The sequence below is a fragment of the Nansenia antarctica genome, assembly GCF_963989245.1.
Source record: "Nansenia antarctica genome assembly, chromosome: 6".
NCBI lineage: Eukaryota > Metazoa > Chordata > Actinopteri > Argentiniformes > Microstomatidae > Nansenia > Nansenia antarctica.
This window is the reverse complement of record NC_137676.1, coordinates 34024284-34044746: the sequence shown is the minus strand read 5'-3', so window position 1 is coordinate 34044746 and position 20463 is coordinate 34024284. Positions and strand designations below refer to the sequence as shown.

The 20463-nt window shown below is 48.2% G+C and overlaps 1 protein-coding gene across 1 annotated transcript in view; it reads left to right on the top strand.

Moving 5' to 3' along the window:
* ubr4 (ubiquitin protein ligase E3 component n-recognin 4) overlaps positions 1–20463 on the top strand; it is a gene marked incomplete at its 5' end in the record, with an annotated part of 98586 nt that overhangs the window by 30421 nt on the left and 47702 nt on the right. The window contains 23 exons of the mRNA XM_080534371.1: positions 106–288; positions 837–959; positions 1249–1478; positions 2073–2191; positions 2407–2504; positions 3095–3252; positions 5693–5899; positions 8029–8130; positions 8274–8374; positions 8808–9195; positions 9861–9924; positions 10016–10207; positions 10318–10388; positions 10520–10667; positions 12729–12959; positions 13419–13589; positions 13869–14051; positions 14276–14434; positions 16648–16800; positions 16956–17183; positions 19179–19336; positions 19490–19661; positions 19866–20067. Of these exons, the coding sequence (XP_080390497.1) occupies positions 106–288; positions 837–959; positions 1249–1478; positions 2073–2191; positions 2407–2504; positions 3095–3252; positions 5693–5899; positions 8029–8130; positions 8274–8374; positions 8808–9195; positions 9861–9924; positions 10016–10207; positions 10318–10388; positions 10520–10667; positions 12729–12959; positions 13419–13589; positions 13869–14051; positions 14276–14434; positions 16648–16800; positions 16956–17183; positions 19179–19336; positions 19490–19661; positions 19866–20067 (3841 nt within the window). The remainder of the gene's footprint in view (positions 1–105; positions 289–836; positions 960–1248; positions 1479–2072; positions 2192–2406; positions 2505–3094; positions 3253–5692; positions 5900–8028; positions 8131–8273; positions 8375–8807; positions 9196–9860; positions 9925–10015; positions 10208–10317; positions 10389–10519; positions 10668–12728; positions 12960–13418; positions 13590–13868; positions 14052–14275; positions 14435–16647; positions 16801–16955; positions 17184–19178; positions 19337–19489; positions 19662–19865; positions 20068–20463) is intronic.

Below are 20463 nucleotides of genomic sequence, written 5' to 3'. Positions count from 1 at the left end.
TAGGGGATAATGTTGTGTTGACTGGTAAATGCCCTAGGGGATGATGTTGTGTTGACTGGTAAATGCCCTAGGGGATAATGTTGTGTTGACTCTGGCCCTCCACAGGAAGCGTGCTCCCTGCAGTACTACTTCCTGGTGCTGTGGAGGATCCTGGGAGTCCTGCCGCCCTCCAAGGCATACATGGAGCAGCTGAAGGCCGGCTGCGGGGAGCCCAGCGAGAGTGACATCCTGCACACCCTCCGGTGGTCCTCACGCCTCCGAGTCACCACCTACGCCAACTGGATCAAGGTCTGAGTTGCCCCCCCCACCCCACCTCCCCCCCCACCCCACCTCCCCCCCGCACCCCACCGGAGCTTCTGGCTGGCCCACTCCTGCAGTCCCTACTAGGGGCCAGATGTGTTCACAGCTGTAGCCTTGTGGACGTCGTTATCATTAACCCTTCACTACAGACACAACGTCCATGAACGATACTCTTCTCCCTTCTCCCCGATCATCGTCTCTGTCTAGAATGTTACCGAAATGTATTGTATTGTGTATTGAAATGTATGTACACAACAAAACAGAAATGCCTGAAAGAGTTCTCTCCTTGTCAGTAATCGTAGTCAATATCAATCACACCAACCTGGATTAAACACGTCCAGCCACAACTTCACCATAATACGACAGCAGCCGTTTCTCTGGAGTCGGTTGATTTTGTTATTCATAACCTACTGAAATCTATTCGATAACTTTGACTTTGATTTAAACTCGCTCACTCTGTGACGAGAGTGAGCGAGAGGGTTTAGACCGTTTTTTTTCTAACCACCCCTTCTCCCCTCCCCACCGTGGAACGGCAGGAGCACCTAGTCAAACAGGGGATGAAGTCAGACCAGGCCGCCTCGCTGACGGAGGCCACCGCGGCCAAGTGCAGCACCGTCAAGTACGACGTGGACCTGGCGGAGGAGTACATCGCTCGACAGGTACTCACTCGTCTGTGTCTGTGTCCTCCTGATTGCTCGTATACTGCCTGTGCGTGCGTGTGTGTCTGTGCGTGCGTGCGTGTGTGTCTGTGCGTGCGTGTGTGTCTGTGTGTGTCTGTGTGTCTCTGTGTGTGTCTGTGTGTCTCTGTCTGTCTCTGTTTCTGTCTCTGTCTGTCTGTCTCTGTCTGTCTGTCTGTCTCTGTGTCTGTCTCTGTCTCTGTGTCGGTCTCTGTGTCTGTCTCTGTGTCTGTGTGTGAACCCATGACCCTGAACTCTGACCTTTCCTCAGATCTGGACCTTCTCCTCCGTGGACCCGACCTCCATCCTGCAGCTGCGCCAGGTGCCCTCCCTGCAGGCGGTCTACACGCTGGACGCCGTCCTCTCCAAGGTGCAGGTCTCCCTGGACGACCACTTCTCCAAGGTGGCCGCCGAGACCGACCCCCACAAGTCCTCCGAGATCACCAAGAACCTGCTGCCCGCCACCCTGCAGCTCATAGACTTGTACACCGCCTTCACCAGGTGAGACCACCCCGCAGCTCGTAGACGTGTGTACACCAGGTGAGACCCTTTAGGGGTCTCGAAAAGCGCAACACTTCCGTTTTGTTTTTTCGGGTTTTCAAAAAAAAGAAAGACATTTGTGCCGATATGCTTTGCCGCTATAGGGTGACCTTCTGAACAGCCGTGCCTATTTTACCTACTATAAGAGCCGCCTCGGGGGGGTAAATGACCATAGTCTTTACAATGGGAGGCTGCTATTTACACACAACGACCACTAGTTGGCCGTCTTGTAAATTAGCCTGCCTCCTACACAGAAAAACTGCAAAATAGCTTTATACTAGCTTATCCTGATGTGATTTTGAAAATGTAAGGATACTGGGTGGTAGAACGCACATATCTAGGAAAAGTCATGAGAGGAGGGTCCTGAAATTTGATGGAGTGCAAAGATATAAATGTGTTTACTCGCAAAGATATACATATGTTTACTCCCATGGTCAAATGACCCCACCCACGGCTGTTCTGGTGTTAAAAGCACATTTTCTCTTAAAAACCAGCACCAGGATAAAGAGCTGGAGTGATGAGATTCTCGGGGCGTACTCTGGTGTGTTTCCCCAGGTCTTACCTGCTGATGAGTCTCCCAGAGGAGGGGGAGAAGAAGCCTTCGGAGGCCAAGCTGCAGGGCTACGCCGCGGTGCTGTCCATCGGCTCCACGCGCTGCAAAGCCAACCTGCTCGGTACGTAGCAGCAGCAGCAGCAGCAGAACAAGCCTCTCATTTCTCTCTCAAAAGGAGCTCATTTCTTTCTCAAAAGGGGCACAAGGGAACACTACACAATGGTGACGTGTGTGTGTGTGTGTGTGTGTGTGTGTGTGTGTGTGTGTGTGTGTGTGTGTGTGTGTGTGTGTGTGTGTGTGTGTGTGTGTGTGTGTGTGTGTGTGTGTGTGTTGCAGGTCAGAGTGTGATGCAGAACCTGCCTTCTGCTGTGCAGACACTGTGTGAGACATGGAACAACATCCACACCAACGAGTTCCCCAACATTGGCTCATGGGTAAGTGTACTGGTGTGCGTGTGTTTGTTTGTTTATTAGGATCCCCATTAGCTAAAGCCATGACATTAGCTAGTCTTCCTGGGATCCGATACAGAAATCATATTTGAACAATTGTCAACATTATACAGACAATTGTAAACATTGTATACATACATACATGCATCATAATAACAAAAGAAAATAATAATACCGGTATATATTAAAAAAAAAGAAAAAATAAGAAAATACAACAGATCAGCAAATTAGATAAATCATCTATTGTTCATTCAGAGTAAATTGTGCTCTTTTATTGTTTTCTTGAAAGTGCATCTAGAATTAGTTTTACTGCTTTGGTAAAGAGTTCCATCCTGTAATGGCTCTGTAAATTACAGTAGATTTGAGAAGATTTGTCCCGAGGTCTAGGTGGTAAGAGATGTCCTGAAATGGCCTGTCTGGTCAGATAGTTGTTTTGATTTCTGATAATTGTTCATTTCTGTGTGTGTGTGTGTGTGTGCGTGTGTGTGTGTGTGTGTAACCGCTCTCCAATTTGTCTGTGATTTGTTTTTTAAAGCCAAAAAAGTCTGACAGACCTCTTTCTCTCCCTCCCTCAGCGTAACGCCTTCGCCAACGACACCATCCCGTCAGAGAGCTACATCAGTGCCATCCAGGCGGCCCACCTGGGCACCCTCAGTAACCAGTCTCTGGCCCTGGCCTCCTCCCTCAAACACATCCTCCTCTCTCTGGTGCGCCTCACGGGAGACCTCATTGTGTAAGTGCTCCATCTAAAAAAAAAAAGTGTACTTGTGTGCTTGTCTTCATGGGCATGATGGTTCCTCCTGTATGGCCTAAACTGGTCCAAAGCGTCGTGGGCAATTTACCTTTTGAATTCAATTGTTATTTTTTTTCCAATTGTCCATGTCTGCCACACAAGCACTTAAAGTAACCCATTAACTAACAAATGAGTCCAGTAAAACGGTCCTATACCATTTCACTGTTCTTTCATTGGACTTCAAGCAACTTCAAGAATTTCAACATTGACAGTGCTAAGTGTTTAATAAGTACAAATAATGTTCACTTCGTCCCACCAAATACATTAGTAGAGGATTAGATTCTGTACACATGAGGCCTGTTGAATGTATACAAGAGCTCAGAAGCAGCTTATGACGAGCAGCGTGGCGGTGGATTGCATTATCAAAACAACGACACACCTTTTATTAATATCAAAATATGGAAAACAGACAGCTGAAACGCTGAATTCACTGAGGAACATTCAAATGTTTTGTTTCTTTTTTTTTTTTTTTTTACAACAATGTCATTGACGATCAAGGATAGTTACTCTGTCGTTACTAAATATACGATTCCTATTGTAATGTTGACATAAGGCGCTTTTCCACTGACCGGCCCGGCACGGCTTGGCACAGGTCGCTTCGGCACGCTTTTGAACAGTTCCTGGTATTGGCGCTTTTCCACTATACACAACAGACCAGGAACGAGTAGGAGGAGCAGGAGATAGTAGGCGGAGTTACGCGTCATAACAGTGTCATAAGATTCCCCCCGCTATACAGATCTGCAGGGGGAAAGTTAAACTGTTCAAAAAGTGCAACTTCTCTGCTTTCAGAAACTCTTTGAATTTTTTAGATTGGGCATATAGTTCATGAATTACGGTAGTTTGAATCCGCTGTAGACAGCTCCGGTTTCGGAGCAAGACTATCGGCATTAGTCAAATACATGCTCACATCAAGTCATCCGCTCACTGCTGTCCATCAAAAATGGCACATCCATCAATAATAGTACATAATAACAACTGCTCTGATTAGATTGCTTAGATTGTTTAATACATCAACGGGGGGAAAAGCGAGATGAACTCGCGAGTATCATGCCTCATTGAACGGAAAGTCCTATCTATCCCATTCAAAGTGTTTTAGCCATCCCCCTTTCCACTGGTAATAAGGAATTGGCAAGAATAGATCGATATAAATAGATCAACATAATGCAGCACTATCATGCACAGATCAGCCTTAAAACATGTAACGTTAGATATATAACGGAGCGATGTATTTCTACGGAAAGGCTGACTGACGCGGGGCTCATTCAATCTCCGCGTTCGGTATAGATACGCTTGCAGCAGCGGGTGAACTCCCGGTTCATTGAGTTTACGGTTAAAAGCATATCTTCTCGGGGTGTCAGCGTGGTGGTTCAGGGCTCAAAATGACCGTATACCGATGGTGGAGTTAGCAAAGGAGTATTGTGATTGTACCACCTCCATAGCCGGTGTTATTCACGGGCAAAGACGGTGCCCTTTGCGGGTTAATAACTGTGATTTACCGTGGGTTAGGATAACAATTCAAACGTGTCCGGATAGGGGAGAGGACAGGGAATCCAAAACCATTTGAATGGTGTCGATCCTACACTCCTATCACGGTCGACACAGCGCGGAGCGAATTCCCTGGTAAAACGATTCTCTCCCCCCACTGTCAACGGGAGTTTCAACCAGCAGGCGCGGTGCTGCGAGCAGCAGGTGGTTAAGGGCTCAAAATGACCGTATACCGATGGTGAAGTTAGCAAAGGAGTATTGTGTTTCTACCACCTTCACAGCCGGTGTTATTCACGGGCAGAGACGGTGCATAATAGCGATTTTTGTGTTATGCTTGTTGTAAATATGATGCATTGAAATATGATGCATTGAAATGACATTAAACTAAGATAATACGATGGTCAGCATAATTTTTCGAATCTTTATTAATAAGCTATTACAGAAACTGTAGTGACATTTTCCAAGAGGGAATGTGGTATTTAAAGATGGCGGTTAGCAAAAAAATCTATGAACATGGGATGACGATTTCCATTGACCAATCAACGGTGTGCAGCGTCACACGTCACACGCAGCCTGGCAAAAAGGTTCCTGGTCTCAAAAAAGGTTCCTGCCCTCGATGGGTAGCTAAAGAAGCGACCCGACCCAGGCCGACAAATGGAAAAGCGCCAAAGAAGCAGGCCAGCCCGGGCTGACCCGGGTCAGCCCTCTAGTGGAAAAGCCCCAATAGTGGTGCGGCTAGGTTCACAGCGTCACTTCTTCGGGGCGCGGAGGGGGGAGGGGGGGGTGGTGTGGTGTGTCACAACTGATGAGTTGTGGATGGTGGTGTGTGAATGGTGTAGAAAGGGGGGGTGAATGGCTTGTTTACCACGGGCGGTTTCTCTCTCTCTCTCTCCAGCACAGAGGAGCTGAACCCTCCCCAGGTGGTGCGCTCGCTGCTGCCCCTCCTCCTGGAGAGCAGCACGGAGAGCGTGGCGGAGATCTGCAGCACCTCCCTGGAGCGCATCCTGGGCCCCGCCGAGTCGGACGCCTTCCTGGCCCGCATCTACGAGCGCCTGGTCACCGGCTGCTACAACATCATAGCCAACCACGCCGACCCCGACAGGTACGACTACGACACCTGGTACTTAGGCTCCTAGCCTTAGTACCACACATGGCTCCTAGCCTTAGTACCACACCAGGCTCCTAGCCTTAGTACCACACATGGCTCCTAGCCTTAGTACCACACCAGGCTCCTAGCCTTAGTACCACACCAGACTGGCTAGCCTTAGTACCACACCAGGCTCCTAGCCTTAGTACCACACCAGACTGGCTAGCCTTAGTACCACACCAGGCTCCTAGCCTTAGTACCACACCAGGCTCCTAGCCTTAGTACCACACCAGGCTCCTAGCCTTAGTACCACACCAGGCTCCTAGCCTTAGTACCACACCAGGCTGGCTAGCCTTAGTACCACACCAGGCTGGCTAGCCTTAGTACCACACCAGGCTGGCTAGCCTTAGTACCACACCAGGCTCCTAGCCTTAGTACCACACCAGGCTCCTAGCCTTAGTACCACACCAGGCTCCTAGCCTTAGTACCACACCAGGCTCCTAGCCTTAGTACCACACCAGGCTCCTAGCCTTAGTACCACACCAGGCTCCTAGCCTTAGTACCACACCAGGCTCCTAGCCGTAGTACCACACCAGGCTCCTAGCCTTAGTACCACACCAGGCTCCTAGCCTTAGTACCACACCAGGCTCCTAGCCTTAGTACCACACCAGGCTCCTAGCCTTAGTACCACACCAGGCTCCTAGCCTTAGTACCACACCAGGCTAGCTAGCCTTAGTACCACACCAGGCTCCTAGCCTTAGTACCACACCAGGCTCCTAGCCTTAGTACCACACCAGGCTCCTAGCCTTAGTACCACACCAGGCTCCTAGCCGTAGTACCACCCCAGGCTGGCTAGCCTTAGTACCACACCAGGCTCCTAGCCTTAGTACCACACCAGGCTAGCTAGCCTTAGTACCACACCAGGCTAGCTAGCCTTAGTACCACACCAGGCTAGCTAGCCTTAGTACCACACCAGGCTCCTAGCCTTAGTACCACACCAGGCTCCTAGCCGTAGTACCACCCCAGGCTGGCTAGCCTTAGTACCACACCAGGCTCCTAGCCTTAGTACCACACCAGGCTCCTAGCCTTAGTACCACACCAGGCTAGCTAGCCTTAGTACCACACCAGGCTAGCTAGCCTTAGTACCATACCAGGCTCCTAGCCTTAGTACCACACCAGGCTCCTAGCCTTAGTACCACATCAGGCTCCTAGCCTTAGTACCACACCAGGCTCCTAGCCTTAGTACCACCCCAGGCTGGCTAGCCTTAGTACCACACCAGGCTGGCTAGCCTTAGTACCACACCAGGCTAGCTAGCCTTAGTACCACACATGGCTCCTAGCCTTAGTACCACACCAGGCTCCTAGCCTTAGTACCACACCAGGCTAGCTAGCCTTAGTACCACACCAGGCTCCTAGCCTTAGTACCACACCAGGCTCCTAGCCTTAGTACCACACCAGGCTCCTAGCCTTAGTACCACACCAGGCTCCTAGCCTTAGTACCACACCAGGCTCCTAGCCTTAGTACCACACCAGGCTAGCTAGCCTTAGTACCACACATGGCTCCTAGCCTTAGTACCACACCAGGCTCCTAGCCTTAGTACCACACCAGGCTCCTAGCCTTAGTACCACACCAGGCTCCTAGCCTTAGTACCACACCAGGCTCCTAGCCTTAGTACCACACCAGGCTAGCTAGCCTTAGTACCACACCAGGCTCCTAGCCTTAGTACCACACCAGGCTCCTAGCCTTAGTACCACCCCAGGCTGGCTAGCCTTAGTACCACCCCAGGCTGGCTAGCCTTAGTACCACCCCAGGCTGGCTAGCCTTAGTACCACACCAGGCTAGCTAGCCTTAGTACCACACCAGGCTAGCTAGCCTTAGTACCACACCAGGCTGGCTAGCCTTAGTACCACACCAGGCTCCTAGCCTTAGTACCACACCAGGCTAGCTAGCCTTAGTACCACACCTGGCTAGCTAGCCGTAGTACCACACCAGGCTAGCTAGCATTAGTACCACACCAGGCAACCAAGGGGTTGGGGGGTGTGTGTATCATTTCTTCAAGCTACAATACGGTATCGAAGAGACAGAGAATTAGCTGAATAAGTGCAGCCTGTCCAGTCAGTGACGCGTGTCTGGTCTCTCCCAGCGGTCTGGATGAGTCTGTCCTGGAGGAGTGTCTGCAGTACCTGGAGAGACAGCTGGAGAGCAGCCAGGTGCGCAAGGCCATGGAAGAGTTCTTCACCTTCAGGTACTTTCCCCCCACCACACTTTACTTACCCCCACCACGCCACCACGCCCTACTTACCCCCACCACGCCACACTATTATCATACCAAATGCATTCAGCCCAGACAGTCCCTCTTACTTACTTGTGTTTCCTCTGTCCTTCCAGTGGTGAGCTGGTCCAGATCATGATGGCAACAGCCAACGAAAACCTCTCCGCTAAATTCTGCAACAGAGTGCTGAAATTCTTCACCAAACTTTTCCAACTGAGTAAGTCCACCCTAACTCAGGGCTTTTCAAACTGTTTGTGCCCAAGGCACACCAAAGGCAGAAATCTCAAGGCACATCTGTATTCATAGCGGTGCAAAATAACCTTTAACATGTTCTCACTCTGTAAACGTTCATTCTCTATTTATTAATGCCAAATACACTTCGACAAACAATTCAAGACAAACGAAACAAAAATAATTCATTCGAAACTTTTGTCAAATGACATCAAAGCAGCAATATAGTCATTGAGTTGACAATGGTCCTCATGTCATTGTAAATGTAATTCCACACTTGGATGGGAACCCAGTTTATCGTTATTGTGATGGTTGACTACTACATCATTCTCGGAGTGTTTCCCTGTATGTTATTCCACCCCAGAGAGTTTCCAGAGTGCTTCACCCTAACCTGCATGCCGTCTCCCCTCCCCCCCCAGCGGAGAAGAACCCCAACCCCAGCCTGCTGTGCCTGTGTGGCTCCCTGGCCCAGCTGGCCTGCGTGGAGCCCTCCCGCCTGCAGTCCTGGCTCACGCGCATGACGGCCACGCCGCCCAAGGACTCTGAGCAGCTGGAGACGGTGCAGGAGAACCGGCAGCTGCTGCAGCTGCTCACCACCCACATCGTCCGGGACAACAGCCAGGTGGGCGAGGGCGTGTGCACCGTTCTCCTCAGCACGCTCATCCCCATGGCAACAGAGATGTTGGCCAACGGCGACGGAGCCGGCTTCCCCGAGCTCATGGTCATCATGGCCACCTTGGCCAGCGCCGGCCAGGGGGCGGGGCATCTGCAGCTGCACCGGGCGGCCATGGACTGGCTGACCAGATGGTGAGACGCTCTGCTGCACGGGTCCACGTCAGTCACAGGGACACGGTTAACATTTCAAGTGGTAGCGCACTTCACTTTTCACTTTTTGGGGTTAGGGTATGGTCACTATTCGGCGTGATGGTGTCTGTACAGTGTTTCCCACAGGATTTTGTGAGACTGTGTCGGGCGGACCACGTATTGAAAAAGAAAGAAAGACACCAAGAAAGGAAAAAAGTCCGTAAAAGTTTCCGACGGGGGGCCCTAGCTCCAGCCTTTCGGCGAACCTGCTCAAATGCTTTCCGCAACAGAGCGAGCAATGCAGACAAACAAAAAACTAATTGTGACTTAACTAAAAATAAATAAAAAGCTTTGCAAATAACACTTTCGGCTCGTTAGGAGATTATAGCGGGACAAATTACACTATGGCGGCCCGCCACAGTCCTGTCTATGTATGGGAAACACTGCTATAACTAAGCAAGGAAGTCTATAAACTAGGCACTTTAATGTAAAGTGTTACCTAATTAATCAACAATTATTTTGATTGACTGACTAAGTTCATACACTTCATCGGAGGGGAAGAGCCAAGTCATGATGACCAATGAAAATGTCTCCAGGAATATATGTTTTTCTTCCCATGCCAACTGTCGGCAAATTAAACAATAGATAATTCTCCTCTTTTTTTGCAGCAAAAAGTACCTCACCCAGAAAAACGTTGTGGAGAAAGTGAGCGCTAATGTGTCGCAGGGCAAGGTAAGACTCCATTTATTTGTATTCACAACGGTGCCTTTTGTGATTGTGCAGGAGACAAACCGCTATCTCTTGATGTGTTTTCCTCCCTCAGCACGCTAACATGCTGGAGTGCTCCTGCCACATCATCTCCTACCTGGCTGATGTGATGAACGCGCTGAGGCAGAGCAGCGGCCAGGGCTCGTCAGCGCTCCTGGTGGACGGGGAGGAGAAGGCCATCGAGGTGGACTCTGACTGGGTGGAGGAGCTGGCCATGGAGGAGGACGACTCCCAGGCTGAGGACTCAGTAAGGCGCCCCGGTCCTCCACCTGCTGGGCCTCTGGAGGCCACGGCCCTCTGTTTAGGAGGAGAATGTCAAAAATGTAATGAGCTCATATATGTTTATTTGCATCATAGGATGAAGATTCCCTTTGCAATAAACTCTGCACCTTCACCATCACACAGAAGGAGTTCATGAACCAGCATTGGTAAAAGAAGCGTTTTCATGCCCCCCCCCCCCCTCCCTGACGCAATCCCATAATGAGAATTGAATTTGACTAACGCGCACATTTTTCTAGCAGCTTAAAGTCTTGCCCTGCCTCCTTCCTTCCTCCTGTAGGTACCATTGTCACACCTGTAAGATGGTGGATGGGGTAGGTGTGTGCACAGTGTGTGCCAAGGTCTGTCACAAAGACCACGAGATCTCCTATGCCAAATACGGCTCTTTCTTCTGTGACTGCGGGGCCAAGGAGGATGGCAGCTGCCAGGTGAGACCGAATACCTCAGGTCATCATGGGAAGAGAACAACTGCGGTAACTTTGGCTTGCAAATCATTTATCATTGATTCTCATCGTCATTTCAGTTAGTCAGGGTTTTAGCCTACCCCACACATACAGTGCAGGGTTTTTCCTGCATTGAAAAGGCTTAGGCGGCCCGCCTACGGCATTCTTCGCCCCGCCTAAGTCTTCTAGGAGAAATCGCACAAGAAAAATCATGTAAAAGCGGTTAAACATTTATCCATGCATTTTATTATTTATTGCTACAATTCGGACATCCCAGCAGCAGGTGCTGCTAGACTATTGTTACGTTATATACGCAATACTTGTGGAAGATTAATTTGTGCGGAGCTATGTACTCATTTAAATAGTCTGGCTTGTTCGGTCACGTAATACTGCATCATTACAAAGGTAATAAAATAATGTTTTAGTTGTTTACTAAACATCGGGCGCCTTAAACCGCTGTTGTGCCGTTTTCCGACTCCCCACAGAATCCGACTTGCCTTCGTATTATTTATAAACTATTACATATTTAAGTGCTTTCGTAGTTCATTATCTTGGATTATTATAGTGTACATTGGGTCGCCTATCACTAGTGCCATTCTGAGGTTCGCATTGTGAACTTAAAACTTAAAACATCAGATCGCATCAAACTAAATGAAAATGAGCGGCATTGAGAAGAAGCAAATGTTCACGCGAATGGCACCAGTGATATGACACACAATGTACGCTATAACACTGACGATAATGAGCTACGAAAGCACTTAAAGTACTTAAAGTAATTCGAAGGGGAGTCGGATTCTGCTGAAAACAGCATTCATCCCGCAGCTCCAGTATTTAATGTTTAGGAATAGGTTGAGATAGTTTTGGCCCCAAGACCTCTAGTCATTCGCTTTACCAGACTTAGAGCGCCAGCTATCCTGAGGGAAACCCAGGTCGGACGGCTGATTTGCACGTCAGGGACTCCACCAGAGTTTCCTCTGGCTTCACTCTGCCCAGGCAGAGTTCATCATCTTTTGGGTCCTATCTCACGCACTCACGCTCCACCTCCCCGGCAGAGCGGCCGTTTTAGTTCAATAACTTCAATAAATATTTTAAATGTTCAAATTTTCAATGTTTGTCAAGCATTGAATTTTTTTTAGACATCTCAATAGTGTCAGCACGACGATTATAAGAACCACCACCTGGTTTGCGGGCGCATAAAAAATGTGCACGTGCTTCAGCTCCACTTCTGCCGCCTAAGCTTTATTTTGAGCCAGGAAAAACCCTGCAGTGCTGAGAAAGTATGAACAATTTTTACATTTTGATTTATGAGAGCCTAAAATTCTATTTTTTGTCTAACACCAAAAAGGTGTCCCACCAATTGTTTCAATTTATAGAACAAAGCATAAGAAATGTCATTGCATTCAGAGCCACCTTTTCTTTTTTGAAACACAATTTGGAACACTGAAAAAGTGTCTCATACTTTTGAATGAAATACAAAGATGAAGAGACTGAGAGAAGTTTTTTTTTTTTCATGTAATGAAAAGAAACTTGATCTGGCAAGACTTGCACATACGTTTCTCTGCACTGTATGAGTAGAAATAAGGACATCCATCCATGTTATCTGTTTGTGTTTGTTATGAAGTGATGCAGTACACCTTGCAAATAGTTTTTGCTTGGAATTAACTGACCACGGTTGAATTAAGAATATGAATAAGTATCAGTCTGGACTGCCTCAGTTGAAGCAGTTGGGGCCCGTGTCATGAATTACTTCTCTCTAGTAGCAGTTCCAGACTGATATTCATTGAAATTAAGCTAGGCTAAATCACGTCTGGTTACAGACTAAATAACATGTGCATGCTCTAGTGAGTGTACTGTAACAAAACCCACTGTGTGTGTGGTGCATGAGTGAGCATGGGCGTGCGGGTGTCGGCCAAATGAAACTCTGACCTTGTATGTGAAATTGAGTGTTTGCCGACCTCCCTAACTCTGATAATATGCACGTGTTCATTTGTGCTTATCAGTGTACCGTCTTCGTTGACTGACCCGCTGTGTGTTTCTGGATCTCAGGCCCTGGTGAAGCGCAGTCCCAGCAGTGGTATCAGCTCCACCTTGAAGGAGTCGTCTGCGTTCCAGAGTGAGCTGCGTATGCCCGAGAGCGCCATCCGCCACCAGAGCGCCTCCCCTGCCGACAAGGGCAAGGTGACCATCTGTGACGGCAAGGGCATCGACGAGGACCGACCCAAGAAGAGCAGCGTGTGCAAGAACATCGAAGGCTGCCAGGAAGACTTGCTGGCACAAGTGGTGAGTGCTAACAGGCAGTGCAGACTTGCGTCCGCTCCTGTAAGGTTTGGCGCACCTGAGAGGCCGGTACCGTACCTCACGGGACCCGTCGGATTCAATTCCTCTAATAAATTGTCCTAGTCAAGAATTTCTCTGCCAACTGAACTTGCTACACATACAAGTGCCAACCTCCCCCTTTTTTTATTATTATTTTTATTTTATTAAATGTTTTACTCCAAGTGGATGAAGAATCCTCTGTCAGAGGAACAGTTATGTGATAGAAATATGGAAATTGCACGTCATCATCCTGTAATTTAAAACCTATCCTCAAGGCACACATTTTGCACTCCCACAGTCCTGACAGTTCCACAACTGTCCTTCCACTGAACGGCGCATTTGGTGACCAAAAGATTATTTCCTCTCTCTCCCCTCCCCTCCCCCCCCCGCCCCTCCTCCACCCCATCTCTTCTGTCGCAGTCGGGCTCGTCCACGGCAGCGGTCGTCTTGGAGATGCTCATCTTCCTGATGGACGCCATCCAGACCAACTTCCAGCAGGCGTCGGCGGTGGGCAGCAGCAGCCGCGCCCAGCAGGCCCTCAACGAGCTGCACACCCAGGACAAGGCCGTGGAGATGACCGACCAGCTCATGGTACTAAAGTGAAGTTGAAACGTAGCTAGATATGTTCTGGTCAACCCAAAGGCCCTCCTGTAGATATGGAGCAATCGGCTAAATGTAAGAGATATGGATGGGACCTTCGTCCAGAAGAATTACAAAAAAACAGTCGTCTCAGAAACTTCAGTCGTCCAGTCGTGTCTAGAGCGTGTTGAGGCAGGGCGGCACATTGGGAATGCGGAGTGACATGTGAAAAGCTATTCTAGATGGTTCCCAGTCTTCCACTTCAGGTGTTTTCCTCCGCCCCCCCCCCAGGTGCCCACGCTGGGGTCCCAAGAGGGCGCGTTTGAGAACGTGCGCATGAACTACAGCGGCGACCAGGGCCAGACCATCCGCCAGCTCATTAGCGCCCACGTCCTGCGGCGCGTGGCCATGTGCGTCCTCTCCTCCCCCCACGGACGCCGGCAGCACCTCGCCGTCAGTCACGAGAAGGGCAAGGTGAGGCCACTGATCAAGCCCTACTCAAACGCGCCGCAAACGTCCGTCCGCCAAGTCGGACATTGTATTATTATTACTAAAGAATACCAGTTAAGTTGTCCTCCATCCCACGGGGGGTGGAGGCGGGGCCAGCAAAAAAAACAGTTCAGTGTCCCCCCCCCCCAACCCCTCTTCCACTGCAGGTTTTGTCTGTGTCTAACCCGTTCATCCTCTACCTTTGGCAGATCACGGTGCTGCAGCTGTCTGCTCTCCTGAAACAGGCGGACTCCAGTAAGAGGAAGCTGACCCTGACTCGCTTGGCGTCGGCCCCCGTCCCCTTCACCGTGCTCAGCCTCACAGGGAACCCCTGCAACGAGGACTACCTGGCTGTCTGCGGCCTCAAGGTCTCACATACATACATACATACATCAGTGTTTCCTCTACATGCATTTATTGGTGGCGGGCCGCCACGATGGAATTTCCTCCGCCACGAATTGATTCAGTCCACAAAAAAAAAAAAAAAAAAGTCTCAAAAAAAAAAAAAAAAAAAACATTTTAGCTGATTAAAATATATCTGATCCTAGATCAGCGCTATAATGGATGTTGACTAAAAGTGCACCTAAATCCACGCCCATCTCTCTCTAACCGCTGATCCAAAATCAGATTAATGACATTCAGTTGACGACGTGACACAAGGGCTCCTGATTGGTCTAAATGTGAACTGTGGTATTATTGTTATTGTGTACAGGCCACCGTAGTGACATCCGGGGGGTATTCCATCAACATCGCTAAAGGGAAAATCCAGGTTTAGTCTGATAAATCTCGCGAGAGTTCTTACAAATATCCAGGCATATTCTGATAGGTCTCGCGAGAGTTATCAAAAATAAGCCAGGATTTTCCTTTAGCGACGTTGATGGAATACCCCCCAGGTCAGGTGGGCAGGTTACGACGAGACAACAAGAGACCGGTATTGTAGAGCTTACAGAGCGAGTTAAAATAAAGACACTTACATTGAAATACAGAAGGACTCACGTGTATGTTTAATAGAATAACACGACATGGTGTCAGAAGTCCTGTAAGTGAGTGTTAAGAGTTAGATCGGCCGACAAGTGTCATTTGAGCTCGTGACGGTGAGAAGGGAGAAGAAAAGATGGATGCTAATGCTAACGCGGGAGCAGCTGCAGTCCAGAGAACGGCGCCAGTTTCAAGTGCTACGTTAGCAGACATTTGCAAGTCAAAAAACGATTCTTATGTGCCGTCACTTTAGCAACGACACAGTATTGTCAAGGGGAAAAGAAGGGGAGACGATTTTTTTATTGACAACGGAATTACATGCTGGAAAAACATGCAGCTAAAATTCAGGGAACATTTGGACAATAAGAGACACACGGGAGAAGTACGGGAAAACAGGGCTCATGTGGGTCTCATCAAAGGTAAGAGTTTGTTTTCTTTAACTCAGCTGATACTCAGCTGTTTACCGAATGCTCCATCTGACTGTGATTTTACTTCTGTAATGTGGTGGGTTGACATAATTCACGCACGGAACTATAGGTTGAGACTATTGTTCCGTCCGTAGTACCCAAGTTGTTTAGACTGTTCTATTTACTGCTTGAGTGTGTTGTTGACAATCGTTCATGTCCTTCATTAAACGTTTAGCTTTGTCATTTGATACGCCGCCTACGACTACCATCTCTCTGCACTACAGTAAACAGTTAATCAGTAACGTTAGCCGCTTTTGTGCTCATGTAGGCCTACTTCGTATTATATTATAGCTGATGATCTTTGTGTGTGTATGTGACTGTCAGTCACAAGTTTATATTCTGTATATTCATTTTTTCTTTTTTTTGGCCATCCTCTAGTTTTGGCTGTGATAAGGAAGAAAAAAAAAAAAACGTTGTTTTGAGCGCGCGTGCGCGTTTCATGCGCGTGCACGCGGAAAAAACCGCGCGCGGTCACGCCCACCCGCCACCATTGTCAAAATTCCTGGAGGAAACACTGCATACATACATACATACACACACACACACACACACACACACACACACACACATGCATACGCTCACAGGCGTCTCAGAATATCCTACTTGTTGCGTTGAAATGTCGAGTCATTGTATAGTCACTTCATACCATTGAAATAAGTAGTACATACAGTACAGGCCAAAAGTTTGGACACACCTTCTCATTCAATGTGTTTCCTTTATTTTCATGACTATTTACATTGTAGATTCTCACTGAAGGCATCAAAACTATGAATGAACACATGTGGAATGATGTACTTAACAAAAAAGTGTGAAATAACTCTAAATATGTCTTATATTTTAGATTCCTCAAAGTAGCCACCCTATGCTTTTTTGTTGTTAATAAAATAAGATAATTTTTTTGTTAATAAAATATATAATAATAATATTATATATATATATATATATATATAATAACATATTATTATTATTATAAATTTTGTGTTCATTCATAGTTTTGTTGCCTTCAGTGAGAATCTACAATGTACCAAATAGTCATGAAAATAAAGGAAACGCATTGAATGAGAAGGTGTGTCCAAACTTTTGGCCTGTACTGTATATCTATCTCTCTCTCTCTCTCTCTCCTATCCATCTCTCAGGACTGCCACGTGCTGACATTCAGTAGCACAGGCTCTGTGTCGGACCACCTGGTCCTGCATCCTCAGCTGGCCACCGGCAACTTCATCATCAAGGCCATCTGGCTCCCGGGGTCTCAGACGGAGTTGGCCATCATCACGGCAGACTTCGTCAAGGTCCGCTATTATCCCAGCCATCACTGAGCGTTCCTGTCGTATGACCATCTGAACAATTCGTGACGATGTGTCCATTGTACCGTTGTAAACTGTTGGCTATCAAAACCATAGGTGTTGTCATTGCGTGTTTTTGACTATTTATTTGCCCCGTTCAGATCTACGACTTGTCCACGGACGCCCTGAGCCCCATGTACTACTTCTTACTCCCAAGCTCCAAGATCCGAGATGCGACGTTCCTCTTCAACGAGGAGGGCAAGAACATCATCGTCATCATGTCCTCAGCCGGATACATGTACACCCAGGTGATGGACGAGTCCAGCAGCGCCCAGCACGGCCCCTTCTACGTCACCAGCGTGCTGGAGATCAACCACGAGGACTTGAAGGTAAATACATATGCACTCCGAGACCTGACCTAAAAATCACATTCTCAAATTAACTTGGAAAAAGAAAGTAAGCAACCGATGATTCTCAGTGCCTGTGACAGCCATCATTGATCTCAATATAAGACCGAGGGATGACACTCCATGAGAACATCATTATAACAACATCATTTAAGACTTTTCACCACGTCTCCACAAAAACAAACAACGGAATGCTCATTGCTTGAATTCAACCAGTTGAAAAGCTGACAACATTTTTGTGGAGCTAGTTAATGCCATTCTATTTCACGTTTTACCTTTACTATCGCGATGCCTGCAGTGTTTCCTCCAGGAATTTTTACCATGGTGGCGGGTGGCCGTGACCGCGCGCATAGCGCGCGCGATTTTTTCGCGTGCACGCGCATGAAACGCGCACGCGCGCTCAAAACAACGTTTTTTTTTTTTTTTTTTTTTCTTCTAATCACAGCCAAAACTAGAGGATGGCCAAAAAAAATAAATAATGAATATACAGAATATAAACTTGTGACTGACAAGTCACATACACACACAAAGATCATCAGCTATAATATAATACGAAGTAGGCCTACATGAGCACAAAAGCGGCTAACGTTACTGATTAACTGTTTACTGTAGTGCAGAGAGATGGTAGTCGTAGGCGGCGTATCAAATGACAAAGCTAAACGTTTAATGAAGGACATGAACGATTGTCAACAACACACTCAAGCATGCCTGGATATTTGTAAGAACTCTCGCGAGATTTATCAGACTAAACCTGGATTTTCCCTTTAGCGATGTTGATGGAATACCCCCCGGATGTCACTACGGTGGCCTGTACACAATAACAATAATACCACAGTTCACATTTAGACCAATCAGGAGCCCTTGTGTCACGTCGTCAACTGAATGTCATTAATCTGATTTTGGATCAGCGGTTAGAGAGAGATGGGCGTGGATTTAGGTGCACTTTTAGTCAACATCCATTATAGCGCTGATCTAGGATCAGATATATTTTAATCAGCTAAAAATTTTTTTTTTTTTTTTTGAGAATTTTTTTTTTTTTTTTTTTGAGAAATCTGAATGGTGGCGGAGGAAATTCCATCGTGGCGGCCCGCCACGATGAAATGCATGTAGAGGAAACACTGGCCTGTTAGGAAATGTCTCCGGTACTAGATGTTCAAGAAGGTTTCAGTTTCACACAGAACTTTGAAGCCTGAAGTGGGGAAAAGTGCCATGTGAACGGCAGTTGAGGTGGGAGGACCTCAGCCAGAATCAGTGTTACAAATGTGGCTTTGCATAATCAGGATCATGATGGGACAGGGAACACTAAGGGAAAGGAAGGAACAGACTCAGGAAGGAACACTACTGGGCTGCAGAGAACAAGCTCGTTGCAGAGGAACTGCTCAGCATAGTGACTGGGAGGGGAGAGAGAGGCTGCAAATGATAGGCCCTGAGGAGCCGGAGAAGTATTTGAGTCAATATTAGACCGGTCGTCCTTGGCCAACTTAAGGACTTGCACGGCGTGCACCCCTTACGCTGTCACAGAAAGGTCAAACATGCCTGACCATGTATGCTATCTTGAGGAGGTTTATCCTAGCTGATCACAACGACGTCCTTGTCTGGTCTATCGAGCGCAATCGGGATGAGCGGTAAACTTACTGAACAGAAAAGTACAATAAAGTTGGCCCTGTTTGCTTGACTGATTGGCCGCAGTGCCCTTAAAAGAAATCCAACCCATCAAAGATGATCAGGTTACCTGGTGGTCTTCTGGCTGTGCGGGCAGAAAGAAGAAGGGCTAGGCTATGGCACAATTTCTGAGATATTAGCTACCATCTCTCAGCTTTGTCTATTTTTGGAAAGCTCTTATCATCATGCCATCATTATGTCATAGAAGCTCCCGGTTTTAAAGGCCCAATGCAACGTTTCGCCACTATTTTGTAGGTGGCCTTGCTTTAAAACTGTTGTAACTTTAGGCCTGGCGGTGGTTCTTGTGTGTTCCAGGACAGCAACGGTCAGGTGGCGGGCGGCGGAGTCTCTGTGTACTACTCCCACGTGCTGCAGATGCTGTTCTTCAGCTACAGCCAGGGCAAGTCCTTCGCAGCCACGGTCAGCCGCAGCACCACGGACGTGCAGAGGCTCTTCACCATCAACGTCAAAGGGTAAATAAGGCCTGCAGCCCCTGATATTTCTACTCCCCCAAAATATGTACTGGATGTCGAAAAAAAAGAAAAACAAAAATACAGAGTTGTATGCGTTCTCTTTCTTGTCCCTTCTAGATGTCTCACTCTTTCTCTTGTTTCCCACCTCTCCAGCTCCAACGGGGGCAGCAAGACGTCCCCGGCGCTGTGCCAGTGGTCGGAGGTGATGAACCACCCGGGCCTGGTGTGCTGTGTGCAGCAGACGACGGGCATACCTCTGGTCATCATGATCAAACCTGACACCTTCCTCATCCAGGAGATCAAAACCCTGCCCGCTAAGGCCAAGGTAAGGCTGGAACAGACGGACACACACACACACACACACACACACACACACACACACACCACACACTGAGCCCCAAGACACACACACCTGTCTGTCTCTGACAAGCGTCAACAACGTCATTCGCATCAGCCAGCCTGTGTGCTTCACAAAGAGGTAAAGCAGTTCCCCTTCCCGGACCTCCTCCCTCCTCTCTCCTCTCCTCAGATTCAGGACATGGTGGCCATCCGGCACACGGCCAGCAACGAGCAGCAGCGCACCACCATGATCCTGCTGTGTGAGGACGGCAGCCTGCGCATCTACATGGCCAACGTGGACAACACCTCCTACTGGCTGCAGCCCTCCCTGCAGCCCAGCAGCGCCATCAGCATCATGAAGCCCGTCCGCAAGCGCAAGGCCGCCGCCGCCAGTGAGTCCCGACTCTGACTCACTCTGACTCACTCTGACTCTGACTGTGACTCTGACTGTGACTCTGACTCTGACTCTGACTCTGACTCTGACTCTGACTCTGACTCTGACTCTGACTCTGACTCTTACTCTTACTCTTACTCTTACTCTGACTCTGACTCTCTGTGCCCTGTGTGCCAGACTATATAATCTCACGGGTGTCCTGTCCAAATGGATTTGCTAATGTGTCGAGCAAAAGAATAACAGGGTTGTTTCACGACCAGGGTGACATCTTATCCTTCTTAAAGGGATGGGTCATCTTATCCTTCTTTAAGGGATGGGTCAGGTTATTTCCGTGATGTGCTGAAAATGTTGTCTTGCCCTCTTTATGTCAGTAAGTGACCGCATCCCTGGTAAC